The sequence below is a fragment of the Electrona antarctica genome (assembly GCF_951216825.1).
Source record: "Electrona antarctica genome assembly, chromosome: 3".
Classification (NCBI taxonomy): Eukaryota; Metazoa; Chordata; class Actinopteri; order Myctophiformes; family Myctophidae; genus Electrona; species Electrona antarctica.
The window spans coordinates 45,893,975-45,910,659 of record NC_136808.1 but is presented as its reverse complement, the minus strand read 5'-3'; the positions used below and the strand labels follow the sequence as shown (position 1 = coordinate 45,910,659).

At 43.4% G+C, this 16,685-nt stretch overlaps 1 protein-coding gene across 1 annotated transcript in view; it reads left to right on the top strand.

Annotated features, from left to right (window-relative positions):
* LOC306919821 (protein diaphanous homolog 3-like) overlaps positions 1-16,685 on the top strand; it is a 297,099-nt gene that overhangs the window by 77,090 nt on the left and 203,324 nt on the right. The window contains exons 6-9 of the mRNA XM_079496371.1: positions 2,759-2,833; positions 3,418-3,487; positions 8,210-8,346; positions 11,829-11,934. Coding sequence (XP_079352497.1) covers positions 2,759-2,833; positions 3,418-3,487; positions 8,210-8,346; positions 11,829-11,934 — 388 coding nt within the window. The remainder of the gene's footprint in view (positions 1-2,758; positions 2,834-3,417; positions 3,488-8,209; positions 8,347-11,828; positions 11,935-16,685) is intronic.

Here is a 16,685-nt window from a genome sequence, read left to right as displayed (position 1 = left end):
CGATGGTGGCAGAAACCATGCAAGGCACCAACCAGCACATCAGGAGCAATTAGGGGTTCAGTGTCTTGCTCAAGGACACTTCGACAGTAACTCTGGGGGAGCCCGGGTTCGAACTGGCAACCTTGCGGTTACCATCCAGTCACTCTACCCCTGAGCCACCACCGCTAGGCACACGGGCATCAGTAAGCAGGAACTGGGGATGGCAATGAAGGACCGGGAAGTCTGGCGTGATATTGTGAAATCCACGATCTCGACCGCGGTCGAAAAATGATGATGATGATTACGGTATTTGAATGGTTTGTTTCGTGAGAATGACCCGGTAGCTGTATATTATGATCACACCCTCTCCCATAGCTGAGAGGTAGCTGTTTATTATGATCACACCCTCTCCCATTTCTCTGTGATTTTGAGTCGCTTTGTCTAGTAGTGTTTTGCGTTTTGCTTCCTTATGCAACAGTGTCGTGCGGTCACACTGGAAATAGTCGATATACAAGCGTGTTGTGCGCTTGTAGATCGGCTTTATTTGTCTTTCGTACAACGTGGTACGATGGAGTATAAAAACAGAGGAAAAATAAGCTTGGATGACAGTCGTTTCAGTACTATTATGAACCAAGATGGCTGCCGAAATGTCGTTGTTGTCTCTGAGTCTAGTGTTTTAGTATATTGTTGTCTCTGAGTCTAGTGTATTAGTATATTGTTGTCTCTGAGTCTAGTGTATTAGTATATTGTTGTCTCTGAGTCTAGTGTATTAGTATATTGTTGTCTCTGAGTCTAGTGTTTTAGTATATTGTTGTCTCTGAGTCTAGTGTATTAGTATATTGTTGTCTCTGAGTCTAGTGTATTAGTATATTGTTGTCTCTGAGTCTAGTGTATTAGTATATTGTTGTCTCTGAGTCTAGTGTTTTAGTATATTGTTGTCTCTGAGTCTAGTGTATTAGTATATTGTTGTCTCTGAGTCTAGTGTTTTAGTATATTGTTGTCTCTGAGTCTAGTGTATTAGTATATTGTTGTCTGAGTCTAGTGTATTAGTATATTGTTGTCTCTGAGTCTAGTGTATTAGTATATTGTTGTCTCTGAGTCTAGTGTATTAGTATATTGTTGTCTCTGAGTCTAGTGTATTAGTATATTGTTGTCTCTGAGTCTAGTGTATTAGTATATTGTTGTCTCTGAGTCTAGTGTATTAGTATATTGTTGTCTCTGAGTCTAGTGTATTAGTATATTGTTGTCTCTGAGTCTAGTGTATTAGTATATTGTTGTCTCTGAGTCTAGTGTATTAGTATATTGTTGTCTCTGAGTCTAGTGTATTAGTATATTGTTGTCTCTGAGTCTAGTGTATTAGTATATTGTTGTCTCTGAGTCTAGTGTATTAGTTTATTGTTGTCTCTGAGTCTAGTGTATTAGTATATTGTTGTCTCTGAGTCTAGTGTATTAGTATATTGTTGTCTCTGAGTCTAGTGTATTAGTATATTGTTGTCTCTGAGTCTAGTGTATTAGTATATTGTTGTCTCTGAGTCTAGTGTATTAGTATATTGTTGTCTCTGAGTCTAGTGTATTAGTATATTGTTGTCTCTGAGTCTAGTGTATTAGTATATTGCGTGTGGTGAAGCTGTCATAAATTATCATAACATAAACATAGATAAGCTGAAAATGTTCTAATTCCACAATACAATAGATACAAATTCTTGAACACCCTTTTAAGATCCCTCTTCAAGATACAAAGTGACTCTAAAATGCAGTGCTGGAAAGATTATAAATGATCTTTTCCCCCAGCGGCACTTTTATGAAAAAAGTGCCTTGACAAAAGGGGTCGGGAGAAACAGTGTGTGGGACCTTTACTTTTTTCCACCCACAGGCATATTGAAATCCTTCTCTGTTGCTCACAGTAATACAATACTTCTTGTTTAAATAAACAGCCCTGTGATGAACTACTGTATGGCTAGCACGTTTAAAGTCTCGTTTTTCTCTGGCATGTGAATGGGGGTGGTGAATACATTAATATCGATCCATATGAACGTCTAAAATAATGTTTTATGGGATATTGGCCAACATTTCAATATTGTGTGCTCCTAATTTCTGTCTCATGCAATACCATATTTATTAAGGATGCATCTCTTCTCCTGACATCGGAGCCTGAAACCTGCCCTTTCTGCGGGGTCATCCCTATGTTCTCCAGGTTCTATGTTCCCCACTTACCTTAGCGTTAGGTTTCTGGTTTAAGGACTTCAGTGTTTTGTACTATACTGTATGTGTTTTGTACTATACAATTGTATGTGTTTTGTACTATACAATTGTATGTATAAGTAGTACAGAACAAAGAATGTTTGTTTTTGCCATGTTTGTTGAAGAGTCTGAGCAATTATGTGTTAGTTTATTTTATGCCAGTGTTAATGTTTAGTTGGCTAAGACTAGATAGTTTAAGTAGCCTAGGCAGGCCTAAAGTTCAATGGATTGTTCAAAGACTGAGCTTAAATCAGAATTTGCTACTAAAAGCAACACTAAGACTAAGTTGCTAAAATACTTTTAGTCTTACTAGAATTACTAAAATTACTAGGTTGGGTTTCTGGTTTAGGTTTAGGTTTATTCTAAGTGGGGAACATAGAACCTTTTTTGCATGGTGGGGAACATAGAACCTGGGGAACATAGGTACGCTCCCCTTTCTGCTACTGCCACATGCTCTTGACATTGCCTGATCATGTGTCATGTTGTCGTCTGTTTCTAGACTGATACACTTCTAAATATTGATCTGTTGTTTCCACAGCTGGGTGCAGAGCTTTGGCCATGAGGGTCTTGGGCTGTTGCTTGACGTATTGGAGAAGCTGCTGCTCAAGAAACAGTAAGAACCACACACGGACACAAAGGCATTGTAGACATAATATTTAATTTGGGAGCCCATTCTACATCTACAACAGGGGTGGGCAACTTTGACGATGGCGAGGGCCAATATATTTCCACACTCATTCCAGAAGGCCACAGTGCATATTACTGTCGTAGCAATAATAGCCGATCTACAAGCTCAAAACACGTCGCAATGCGACGCGTTTTGAGCTTGTAGATCAGCTATTTTTGCTATATTTGAATTGAAAACCTGCATATTTTGTTTTGCTATTTTTGAATTGGAATCCTCAATTTCCATTTCAAATGCATTTAGTTATAGTTATGTTAACTTTATGAACTGTTAACATAACTACATTAGACACAAAAAGACTAACATTTTAATGCTAGTCATTAAGTACTAGTCATTTAATACTAGTCATGAAGTAATTCAAGCGGGTTTGGAATTGTAACAGCTGAAATCAATACTCGGTATTCTGATATTAACATGCGGGCCACATTAAGTGAAGGTGGGGGCTGCATGTGGCCCCCAGTTGCCCACCCCTGATCTACAATGTCCTGTTTTCCTCTGTGTCTCCTCTCCAGCCAGGAGAAGACGGACAGGAAGAGCCAACACAAGGTTGTCCAGTGCCTCAAAGCCTTCATGAACAACAAGGTAATTCCACCCTTGTTTATGTGAAGTAAAGGTTGTAATTAGAGGCTGAACGATATATCAGACATTAATGTGCTTTTTTTCCCCCACGACATCTGTATCAGTAATTATGCAACTGACATGTCCCCATTTTAATGATTTTCAACCTGCCGTCCCTATGTAACCTAATGTCATTTTAGGTGACACTTTTCAACGATAAAAATTTAATAAATATAAGTTCTACAAGCTCACATGTCATGTTGCTACATGTTAGGAGTATATAAATATATATATATATATATGCATGCGCACACACACACACACACCCTTTTATATATAAACTTTAAACAGATTGATTTCAAGCTTTTGCGGTCGTGCCCCCTTTAATGAAAACCACACCGTATTTCATACCATTTTAAATCCGTTCCAGTTCAAATTTGAGCAATCAGTACACGCTCTAATAGATATTCAGATATTATTTTAACATAATACATTCAGGGACTATTCAGTAACTCCCCTATCTCTCATCTTCTGTTTGGATGTCAACATTGTTTGCAATGCTCTGTGACCGTAAAATGTCCAGTAAAAAAAAAAAATGTCCCCCCCCTAAGAAAATAACTTGAGCCGTGTTATTTTTTTTCCTGAGAGAATCTGAAAGAAGGTTTTTAGGCCTGATGTCAGTATTTGGTAGCTATCTCATTGGGCGAGAGGTTGTACAGCTCTGAGGCGGTTAGGAATGACATGAGGACATCTAGCAGTTGAAATATAGATGGATATGATATGACAGCTTTGTGAACTCTGAAGGTTTTGCCTTATTGTTGACTCGATGTATCATAAATATATTTCGGACCCGGGCGCCATCTTAACCCATTTTGGGCGGGAAAATGTTTTAAGCATTATGTTATACTTTAGCTTTTGAAAAATAGCAGATCTACAAGCTCATAGCGCGGCACCGAGTGCCGCGCTACGAGCTAGTAGGTCTGCTATTTTTGAAAAATCTCAAACGTTTTTAACTCAAATCTTTGCTTCTGCATGGGGTGTCCCTGGAACAACACATTTTCAGATGGGGGTCGCCCTACACATACATATAATTCTGTGGGTCCTTGACATGAAAATGTTTGAGAACCACTGACATAGAAACATTGGGTTTTCTGAAAACTGTCAGGATTTAGAAGATATTTGTTGAATCTTTTCTCAGGTCAAAATGGGTTAATTCCTCCCACTGTGACTGAAGCGTGTCCACATGTCTCTACATCCCATTGGGGCAGAAATACACGTTCGGATGCAAGTGTGCTCCCCTCAAACAGGCTTCCCGTCACGGAGCTCCGGTTTTCTTTTCTTTTCTCCGCTGTCAGTCAACACTAACTATAAAGGGAAGAGCGTTGCCAGGTGGAGGAGCTGAACCCCCCACTGGAGACAGATACAGTATACAGCATGCAGCTCTGGCACAGTGTGTGCTGTAAGGTCTCATGTAATCCTGCATCTCAACAGGCGCCAGACGCCAGCGTTTACCTGTAGGCCCCTCTGTCAGCCCAGACCTTTCCCAGGCTCAAGAGGCATGGCTTGGGATGGGATGGGATGGGGGGGCACCCGCAGTGCCAAGAAGACAGGTGTTCTCTGCCAGCTGTCTTTGCAGCTTTCACTGGTTTTTGTGGGGGGCATTTTCCTATCAAAACATACAGGTAGTAGTAGATGAAAGAATGCATGCAGGGGGGGACATAATCTACTGTATAATAAAACATATTTACACATCCGTAGGCTCACACAATTTTCAAACGCTTCCGCCTTAAAGGGCCACTTCACCACTTATGCAACCAGATCTTATTTTAATTATGTTTGGGAGACAAGAAACACTTTACTGGGGTTTTTATGTGGTTAATTTGTGTTTTTAGATATTTCAGTATTTCAAGGTGTCCATTGGGCTCCATGATGTCATGGACACTGGGCTCACTTCCTTTCCGGACTACAATTCCCATAATGCTTTGGTGCACTGCTAGTCCTTGTGGATAGGGGTAGGGCTGTTTTACTGAGACATGTAGTCCAGGAAGTAAGTGAACCTAGTTAGCCCATGGACACATTGAAATACTAAAATATCTAAAAACAGATATTACCCACATATAAACCCCAGGAAAGTGTTTCTTGTCTCCCAAACATCATTAAAATAAGATCTGGTTGCAAAAGGGGTGCAGTAATAATAATAATAATAATACAACTTTATTTGTATAGCACCTTTCATGACATGAAATGCAGCTCAAAGTGCTTTACAGTAGCCTGGTTAATAAGCCAGACCGAATCAGCCGTTGGCAAAAAAAAAATTGCCTGCCGGCGGATTATGGTCTGGAGAGACTCAATTGTACGCCCATTTCCTACACCAGATAACTGGTGTGGCCAATCGGGACACGGTATGCAATATGGGCGGGCTTTGGTACAGTGACATTCAATGCTTGAGACCTTTGACTGACAGTAGCTCTGACCAGTAGCTCTGACAAGATCCATACACAGCATCTCCAGACTCAAATACCACACAACAGTGTGATTTGAGTCTGGCTTATTAGCCAGGCTAGCTTTACAGAGCAATGGAGAAAGAAAGAAAAGAAAAGCAAGGCATAAACATAAAAAAATAGTAGCAATACAGTGAGGACATGAATAACAAACAATTAAGCAAGAGTGTAGAAGTGGGTCTTGAGCTGTGCTTTAAAAATGTCTACAGAGGCTGCCTGTCGAAGGTACAGTGGGAGTTTGTTCCACGCCGTCGGCCCCATAGAAGCAAAGCTGCTTCCCTGTATTTTTTAATTGCCATTTTTTTAGGCAAAGCGAGCAGGCCAGCAGTGGAAGACCTTAGGAGGCGGTTTGATTCATATTTAGGCAGGCAGTCATGTAGGTAGGAAGGTGCGAGACCATTGAGAGCTTTATAAACAAGTAAAATCATTTTAAAATCAATCCTAAAAACAACCGGAAGCCAGTGCAGTGAAGCTAAAACTGGAGTAATATGTTCTCTCATCTGGGGGCAGTGGCCCTTTAACAGTCTGCAACGGAAGCGCTGAGATAGTGCTGATTGAAAAGCAGATGCCTTTACACTACAGTCATGCAAATACGTCTTGCTATAAATCAAATTCATTGAAGCGTATCTAGCTTGCTGCTTATCAGAAATGGAAATTCAAAAACAATGTTATATATATATATATTTTTTTGTGACTGCAGTGACGCATGACAACGTGCTATTTTCGGCTTTCAGGAGACGCTATAGAATCTGTGTAACATTGGAAGAATGTGGTATACAGTAGCTATCCGTTTCCCAGATGGCCTCTCTACGCATTCAGCTATGGCTGCTCAGGACAAGATATCATTTGTTTTGTATTGTAGTGCTTGTCATAGAAACATTACTCTACCTTCAAAAATGGTGTAATAGCACTAGGCATTAACACAATTCTAGCCACATCAAGGCTTTTTAACTTTTTTTTCACCAGAAAAGTGCCTTATTTTTTTCCTTTGTAATTTGCTGTCTTTTAAATGTATTTAATCTCCATTGTTATATTTCAGAATGATAATGATCATTAGTCCTTGCAGTTCTGTTTCCTCATCATAGTTTGAATGATCTTTTCTCTGTTTGATCATGCCAATTTTCTAGGGACTATTGGTTGAGTGCGTTTCAATTCCCTCTGGGGATGGGGTCTTAAGTCCTATGACTTGACCTGACCTGATCAATTCCCTCTGGGGATGGGGTCTTAAATCCTATGACTTGACCTGACCTGATCAATTCCCTCTGGGGATGGGGTCTTAAGTCCTATGACTTGACCTGACCTGATCAATTCCCTCTGGGGATGGGGTCTTAAGTCCTATGACTTGACCTGACCTGATCAATTCCCTCTGGGGATGGGGTCTTAAATCCTATGACTTGACCTGACCTGATCAATTCCCTCTGGGGATGGGGTCTTAAATCCTATGACTTGACCTGACCTGATCAATTCCCTCTGGGGATGGGGTCTTAAGTCCTATGACTTGACCTGACCTCTGACCTGTCTCCAGTCAAAATCCTTGGTACTTGGCTTGCATTCAAAGGGGTTAAAGGAGTAGTTCACCCAAAATATGTCTTATTATCTATCAATTACACACCCCATGGCCATGAAGCCTTGAATTAATGGATTTTCTTTTTGTTTTTGACACATTCCTAAGCCAATAATTTGATGAGTGGTGACCACAAATATAGGTCATTTGAGTCTCCTACCGCCTTCATGGTGTCATCAAATTAACGGCTTAGGAATGTGACAAAAAATACATAAAAACAAATCCATGAATTCAAGGCTTCATAGGGTGTATGTGTATATATGAGGCGATGGACTCATTTACTACCGTATGTCACTAAGCTGAATGATTGGCACCTGTACTGTAAGACAGATGGATAGATAAAAACACATACTGGTATGTTAAAGCATTTAGAATCAAGTGTACTATGAGTTAAATTGCCCGTGAAATACTTGAACACTGCTCTAGTATTTGCCTGTGACTCGTTATGTAAGGGCTTCTTTCACAACTCCTCTTTTTGATTCTAGGTACATTACTAGTAATCACAACCAGGGAACAAAACAAGGCTTTTTAATGGTTATATGTTGTTATTATTATTATACATGGCGGGTGTAGGATGCACGTGAAACTCCTGAATAAAGAAGCACATGCATATGGAACAACTGAAATAACATACTTTGTGTGTGTACACTAGTAATAACATACTTTGTGTGTGTCCACTAGTATGGCTTAGAACGGATCCTGGGGGAGGAGAAGAGTCTGGTCCTGTTGGCCAAAGCCATTGACCCCAGCCAGCCTACCATGATGACTGACGTTGTGAAGCTCCTGTCGGCCATCTGCATTGTGGGCGAAGAGAACACGTATGTCCTGCCGCCATTATTTGTGCCTTAACACCTTTCATTTTAGCATCCACTGCTGCTCGTGCATTACTGCAGGTTCACTTTCTCTGAAATGCACAAAATGGGCCATTAGCATTTAGCTCAGAATGGGCTCAGACAGAGTGATGACTGTGCTAGTAATTGGGAAATTCATTCCATTGTTACCTTGCTTAACCCATTTTGGACGGGAATTTGGTGTTTTAAATTATGTTATAAAAAATAGCAGATCTACAAGCTCATAGCACGCCACTGAGTGGCGCGCTACGAGCTTGTAGGTCTGCTATTTTTTTTAAATCGTGAAAATGTGGCGCAAATTTGGAATATATATTTTTTTCAGAACGAACGTTTTTAACTCATATCTTTGCTTCTGGGAGGTCCCTGGAACAACATATTTTCAGATGGAGGTCGGCGGCCAAATACAGATAATTCTGGGGGTCCTTGACATGAAATTGTAGAGCGCCACTGACATAGAAACATGGGTTTTTCATAATTTAGAAAACATTTGTAGAATTGTTCCAAGGTCAAAATGGGTTCATTCATCATTGCTACCAGCCAAATAACATGTATATTGTGTACAGCTAGACCACTGAGTCCCAGTCTCACAGATCGATGATAGGAATTTGATTCACTGACGCACTAGTCTGCCAACACATTGGGTTTCATGATTCACTGACGCACTAGTCTGCCAACACATTGGGTTTCATGATTCACTGACGCACTAGCCTGCCAACACATTGGGTTTCATGATTCACTGACGCACTAGCCTGCCAACACATTGGGTTTCATGATTCACTGACGCACTAGCCTGCCAACACATTGGGTTTCATGATTCACTGACACACTAGCCTGCCAACACATTGGGTTTCATGATTCACTGACGCACTAGCCTGCCAACACATTGGGTTTCATGATTCACTGACACACTAGTCTGCCAACACATTGGGTTTCATGATTCACTGACGCACTAGCCTGCCAACACATTGGGTTTCATGATTCACTGACGCACTAGCTTGCCAACACATTGGGTTTCATGATTCACTGACGCACTAGCCTGCCAACACATTGGGTTTCATGATTCACTGACGCACTAGCCTGCCAACACATTGGGTTTCATGATTCACTGACGCACTAGCCTGCCAACACATTGGGTTTCATGATTCACTGACGCACTAGCCTGCCAACACATTGGGTTTCATGATTCACTGACGCACTAGTCTGCCAACACATTGGGTTTCATGATTCACTGACGCACTAGTCTGCCAACACATTGGGTTTCATGATTCACTGACGCACTAGCCTGCCAACACATTGGGTTTCATGATTCACTGACGCACTAGCCTGCCAACACATTGGGTTTCATGATTCACTAGCCTGCCAACACATTGGGTTTCATGATTCACTGACGCACTAGCCTGCCAACACACTGGGTTTCATGATTCACTGACGCACTAGCCTGCCAACACATTGGGTTTCATGATTCACTGACGCACTAGCCTGCCAACACATTGGGTTTCATGATTCACTGACGCACTAGCCTGCCAACACATTGGGTTTCATGATTCACTGACACACTAGCCTGCCAACACATTGGGTTTCATGATTCACTGACGCACTAGTCTGCCAACACATTGGGTTTCATGATTCACTGACGCACTAGTCTGCCAACACATTGGGTTTCATGATTCACTGACGCACTAGCCTGCCAACACATTGGGTTTCATGATTCACTGACGCACTAGCCTGCCAACACATTGGGTTTCATGATTCACTGACGCACTAGCCTGCCAACACATTGGGTTTCATGATTCACTGACGCAATAGCCTGCCAACACATTGGGTTTCATGATTCACTGATGCACTAGCCTGCCAACACATTGGGTTTCATGATTCACTGATGCACTAGCCTGCCAACACATTGGGTTTCATGATTCACTGACGCACCAGTCTGCCAACACATTGGGTTTCATGATTCACTGACGCACTAGTCTGCCAACACATTGGGTTTCATGATTCACTGACGCACTAGCCTGCCAACACATTGGGTTTCATAATTCACTGACGCACTAGCCTGCCAACACATTGGGTTTCATGATTCACTGACGCACTAGTCTGCCAACACATTGGGTTTCATGATTCACTGACACACTAGTCTGCCAACACATTGGGTTTCATGATTCACTGACGCACTAGTCTGCCAACACATTGGGTTTCATGATTCACTGACGCACTAGCCTGCCAACACATTGGGTTTCATGATTCACTGACGCACTAGTCTGCCAACACATTGGGTTTCATGATTCACTGACGCACTAGCCTGCCAACACATTGGGTTTCATGATTCACTGACGCACTAGTCTGCCAAAACATTGGGTTTCATGATTCACTGACGCACTAGTCTGCCAAAACATTGGGTTTCATGATTCACTGACGCACTAGCCTGCCAACACATTGGGTTTCATGATTCACTGACGCACTAGCCTGCCAACACATTGGGTTTCATGATTCACTGACGCACTAGCCTGCCAACACATTGGGTTTCATGATTCACTGACGCACTAGCCTGCCAACACATTGGGTTTCATGCGAGAGTTAGATGTGTTGGGATAGCATGTATGGCCACATACAGTGCACTCTAATGGCATACATCGATCAGTTAGTAACTGATCGATGTATGCCATTAGACAATACTGGTGCAAAATCATTACTGTCTAACTGTTAGACAATAATGATTTTGCACCAGTATTGTCAGATATTTCCCATTCAGAGGATCATTTGGCAGCATTTTCAATGTGTTGTATTGACACAGGAAGGTATTAAAGCCTATTTATTTATTTTTGCTATAGAGTGTACCGTAATAGGAGCAAGATTAGTAGATACAGGAAGAGAATGTAAAGGAACGGTGCAGAGATTAAATATTAATTTAGAATAGTTTGCTTTTCATAGTTAGCAAACATGTTTACTGAATTAACTTGTGTTAATGGCTGTAGCATGCCACTTGGACACAGGCCAGGGTCTGATTGTTGGTCGCCTGGAGGAGGTTGTCTGTTGCAAGACCAAGAAACATCCAATGACTCCAGATAACAACACTGATGATGTCTCCATGTTTGTGCATCAGTATGTTTTATTTACTGTTATTCACTTTAACCCATTCAGGCCTGACGTCGAAATTTAAAAAAAAAAGTTTTCTATATCATAGCGCGCCACCGAGTGGCGCGCTACAAGCTTGTAGATCTGCTATTTTTCAATAGCTAAATTATAACATAATGTTTAAAACACCAAAAGGGGTTCCCGCCCAAAATGGGTTAAAAAGCAGCATCACTATCCAATAAAGTTGCATTTAAAATAAGAGGGGCGGGCGTTGGCAAAGAACAGAAGAGCATGCATGGGACAAACTGCCCTTAGATGAATGATTGCATTTATTTTTCAGCCTTTTGTTCACTCGTGTGTTTCATTTTTCCATTTAGTTTGGAGAAGGTCCTTGAAGCGATCACCACCGCCGGGGAGCGACGGTCCATCGAGAGGTTCAGTCCCATTGTGCTGGGCCTCAAAGATCGCTCAGTTCAATTACAAGTAAGTGCAGAGAAAGGCCTGCTGCTGTTGCAGTGATGTAGTGTTGAGGTTACCTTCCAAAACAGGGCTCCCGTTTCTCCATACAAATACAACGAATAAAGAATAATAAAAGAACAATAAGGGGGAATTACAATGCAGATGGTTTGTTTAAAGGACAACTTTTTTTGTTTTGTTCATGTTTTAGGTTCTTATTAGAGAAAGTAAAAGGTGAGTGTTATTATTAAACAAAAAATTTATTTGCTGCATTCTTTTGTTTAGCTATTTTTTTTACAGGGGGCATTCGAACAAGTGGCTAAATATGTCTTTTTATTATTTATTTTTTTAACAAACTTACGGCGATTTCTTTATTATTATTTATTATAGAATGGCAGACCCCCAGGGTTCCAGGTGTTCGTTCAGACACACAGAATGGCAGCCCCCCCTAGGCTCCAGGTGTTCAGACACACAGAATGGCAGCCCCCCCTAGGCTCCAGGTGTTCAGACACACAGAATGGCAGCCCCCTAGGCTCCAGGTGTTCAGACACACAGAATGGCAGCCCCCTAGGCTCCAGGTGTTCAGACACACAGAATGGCAGCCCCCCCCTAGGTTCCAGGTGTTCAGACACACAGAATGGCAGCCCCCTAGGCTCCAGGTGTTCAGACACACAGAATGGCAGCCCCCTAGGTTCCAGGTGTTCAGACACACAGAATGGCAGCCCCCCCTAGGTTCCAGGTGTTCAGACACACAGAATGGCAGCCCCCTAGGTTCCAGGTGTTCAGACACACAGAATGGCAGCCCCCTAGGCTCCAGGTGTTCAGACACACAGAATGGCAGCCCCCTAGGTTCCAGGTGTTCAGACACACAGAATGGCAGCCCCCTAGGCTCCTGGTGTTCATACACACAGAATGGCATCCCCCCCTAGGTTCCAGGTGTTCAGACACACAGAATGGCAGCCCCCCCTAGGCTCCAGGTGTTCAGACACACAGAATGGCAGACCCCCAGGGTTCCAGGTGTTCGTTCAGACACACCGAATGGCAGCCCCCCCTAGGTTCAGCCCCCTAGGTTCCAGGTGTTCGTTCAGACACACAGAATGGCAGCCCCCTAGGCTCCAGGTGTTCGTTCAGACACACAGAATGGCAGCCCCCTAGGCTCCAGGTGTTCAGACACACAGAATGGCAGCCCCCCCTAGGTTCAGCCCCCTAGGTTCCAGGTGTTCGTTCAGACACACAGAATGGCAGCCCCCTAGGCTCCAGGTGTTCGTTCAGACACACAGAATGGCAGCCCCCTAGGCTCCAGGTGTTCAGACACACAGAATGGCAGCCCCCCCTAGGTTCAGCCCCCTAGGCTCCAGGTGTTCGTTCAGACACACAGAATGGCAGCCCCCTAGGTTCAGCCCCCCTATAGGCTCCAGGTGTTCGTTCAGACACACAGAATGGCAGCCCCCTAGGCTCCAGGTGTTCAGATACACAGAATGGCAGCCCCCCCTAGGTTCCAGGTGTTGGTTCAGACACACAGAATGGCAGCCCCCTAGGCTCCAGGTGTTGGTTCAGACACACAGAATGGCAGCCCCCTAGGCTCCAGGTGTTCAGACACACAGAATGGCAGACCCCCCTAGGTTCCAGGTGTTGGTTCAGACACACAGAATGGCAGCCCCCTAGGCTCCAGGTGTTGGTTCAGACACACAATGGCAGCCCCCTAGGTTCCAGGTGTTGGTTCAGACACACAGAATGGCAGCCCCCCTAGGCTCCAGGTGTTGGTTCAGACACACAGAATGGCAGCCCCCCTATAGGTTCCAGGTGTTGGTTCAGACACACATAATGGCAGCCCCCTAGGTTCCAGGTGTTCGTTCAGACACACATAATGGCAGCCCCCTAGGCTCCAGGTGTTCGTTCAGACACACAGAATGGCAGCCCCCTAGGCTCCAGGTGTTCGTTCAGACACACATAATGGCAGCCCCCTAGGCTCCAGGTGTTCGTTCAGACACACATAATGGCAGCCCCCTAGGCTCCAGGTGTTCGTTCAGACACACATAATGGCAGCCCCCCCTAGGCTCCAGATGTTCGTTCAGACACACAGAATGGCAGCCCCCTAGGCTCCAGATGTTCGTTCAGACACACAGAATGGCAGCCCCCTAGGCTCCAGGTGTTCGTTCAGACACACATAATGGCAGCCCCCCCTAGGTTCCAGGTGTTCGTTCAGACACACAGAATGGCAGCCCCCCCTAGGTTCCAGGTGTTCGTTCAGACACACAGAATGGCAGCCCCCCCTAGGTTCCAGGTGTTCGTTCAGACACACAGAATGGCAGCCCCCTAGGCTCCAGGTGTTGGTTCAGACACACAGAATGGCAGCCCCCTAGGCTCCAGGTGTTCGTTCAGACACACAGAATGGCAGCCTCCTAGGCTCCAGGTGTTGGTTCAGACACACATAATGGCAGCCCCCCCTAGGCTCCAGGTGTTCGTTCAGACACACAGAATGGCAGCCCCCTAGGCTCCAGGTGTTCGTTCAGACACACAGAATGGCAGCCCCCTAGGCTCCAGGTGTTCGTTCAGACACACAGAATGGCAGCCCCCTAGGCTCCAGGTGTTCGTTCAGACACACAGAATGGCAGCCCCCTAGGTTCCAGGTGTTCGTTCAGACACAGAATGGCAGCCCCCCCTAGGCTCCAGGTGTTCGTTCAGACACACAGAACAAAACTACTGTGGCCAGATGTAATTTCCTGCGGTCTAGTAGGACTATAGTAAATGACAATACAAAATGACAAAGAAATCACCCTAGTTTTTATTTTTTTTAAATACATATTTAGCCACTTGTTAGAATGCCCCGTAAAATAAGAAAGCAGCAAATGAAAAATATTTAACACTCACCTTTTACTTTCTCTAATAACCTAAAACATGAACCGTGGTTGAAAAATACTAAAGTTGTCCTTTAAAGGGATATTAGCCTTCAAACACTTTTGGCATCTTTTTAACATCTACTCTGGCCTGTTGTGCACCCCAGACAGTTGAATATTCATACATTTGATATTCATTTTATCAGACACTAACATATTCCTATATAAACCATTTTAACCCTGTTAAACACACATCCTTGGTTCTGGTGACTCATAGTGTCCTTGCGTGAGGAGCCGTGTTTTTTCAATAACTTGCACGATTTTGCAATGTATTTTTTCACCCAGTGTCAATTTTCTAATGTAATCCTGGGCGCTACACTTCCACTGCCAACATGGGGGGGCAGCGGACTGACCTCATGCTACCTTCAATGCATGAGGAGTCCAAGCCGCTTCTTTTCACCTGACAGGGGAGAGTTTCCCCGGCCGGACGTAGCGTGTGGAAGGAACACATTATTCCGACCAGTTCCTTTCCCCTCTATTTGTTTTGTTCATTGACTGCCAGAGTTAAAACATCAGCTGCCCTTTCCAGCCATTTTGGGCATTTTCACAAACCTTTGAAAAATCATAGAATATATCACAACGTATCACAGCCTAGAATATATCACAACCATCCACCCGCCAATCACTTTGAAAGACGCAGTAGAGTCTTGTAGAGTCGGGGGAGGAAATTGTGCCGTCGTGATAATCCATTCCATAGTTATGTGCAGTTAAATGTGGCTTGTTTTCGCCCCAAAACCACTAGAAAGCAGACAAAAAATATATATATATTTTGTATAAATCCTCTTACATTGCTAGAGTTGCACAGTATTGTATAGTACACAGTTAAATGGTGTACCCGCCCCATCCGTAACATACAGCATACTGTACAGTGTCATTCCAACAGCCCTATGAACAGTAGGGACTGTACACGTAGTAGCTGCTGTGGCTCAGGAGGTAGAGCAGGTCGTCCAATGATCCCTGGGTCGGCTGTTCGTATCCCGGGCTCCTCCTCCTGTCCACATGTCAAAGTGTCCTTGGGCAAGACACTGAACCCTACATTGCCTCCAATGAGTCGGTCGGTGTGAGCTTGCCACCATTGGTGTGTGAATGGAAGTGAGGATGCTGGCGTCGACTGTTTGCCGCTTCACCTCCCAATGTATGAATGAATGAACCATTGTAAAGCGCTTTGAGCACTTGGAAAAGCGCTATAAAAATGCAATTCATTATAAAAATGCAATTCGTTATAAAAATGCAATTCATTATAAAAATGCAATTCATTACACCATCAGTGTGTTAATGAGTATATGTGCAATCTATCAACAGTCTATGAGTGAATACAAGAACAATACAGTTTCTTTAACAGGCTTCTGTCAAACCAGGTCATGAGAAAGTGTGCCAGAGTCCATGTAGGAGTCGGTAGTAACATGTCACTAACAGACATTACAGTTCTCAGAAAAGTTATTAAAACAATTCTCATATCTTAAAGTTGAAAATTGACTTTAGATACCCCATGTCTGGTAGCAACCACTAGATGCTGTCCTACACAAGACCATGAACATTGCCATCCTTAAGCCCTAACCACACCAAAGGGTCACCATGCAACTCCTTGGGCCCAAACGGTTGCAAGGAGTTAACGCTAAAACCGCCTTGACCCTTTGGTGTGGTTTGGGCCAATCAATTCCATGCGTTGAATCACTAGGGTCAACGTGGGTCAACGTGCAACAAGACATATCACACAGCTAAAACCGTCTTGACCCTTTGGTGTGGTTAGGGCTTTAGTTGGATCCAAATATTTTATTTTGTATGTTATTACCACTAGTGTTATGTATACACAGACATCCTCCTCATGTCAATCCTTTTTACGCATTGTTATTTGTGTCAGGAGTTATTTGTAAATCAATG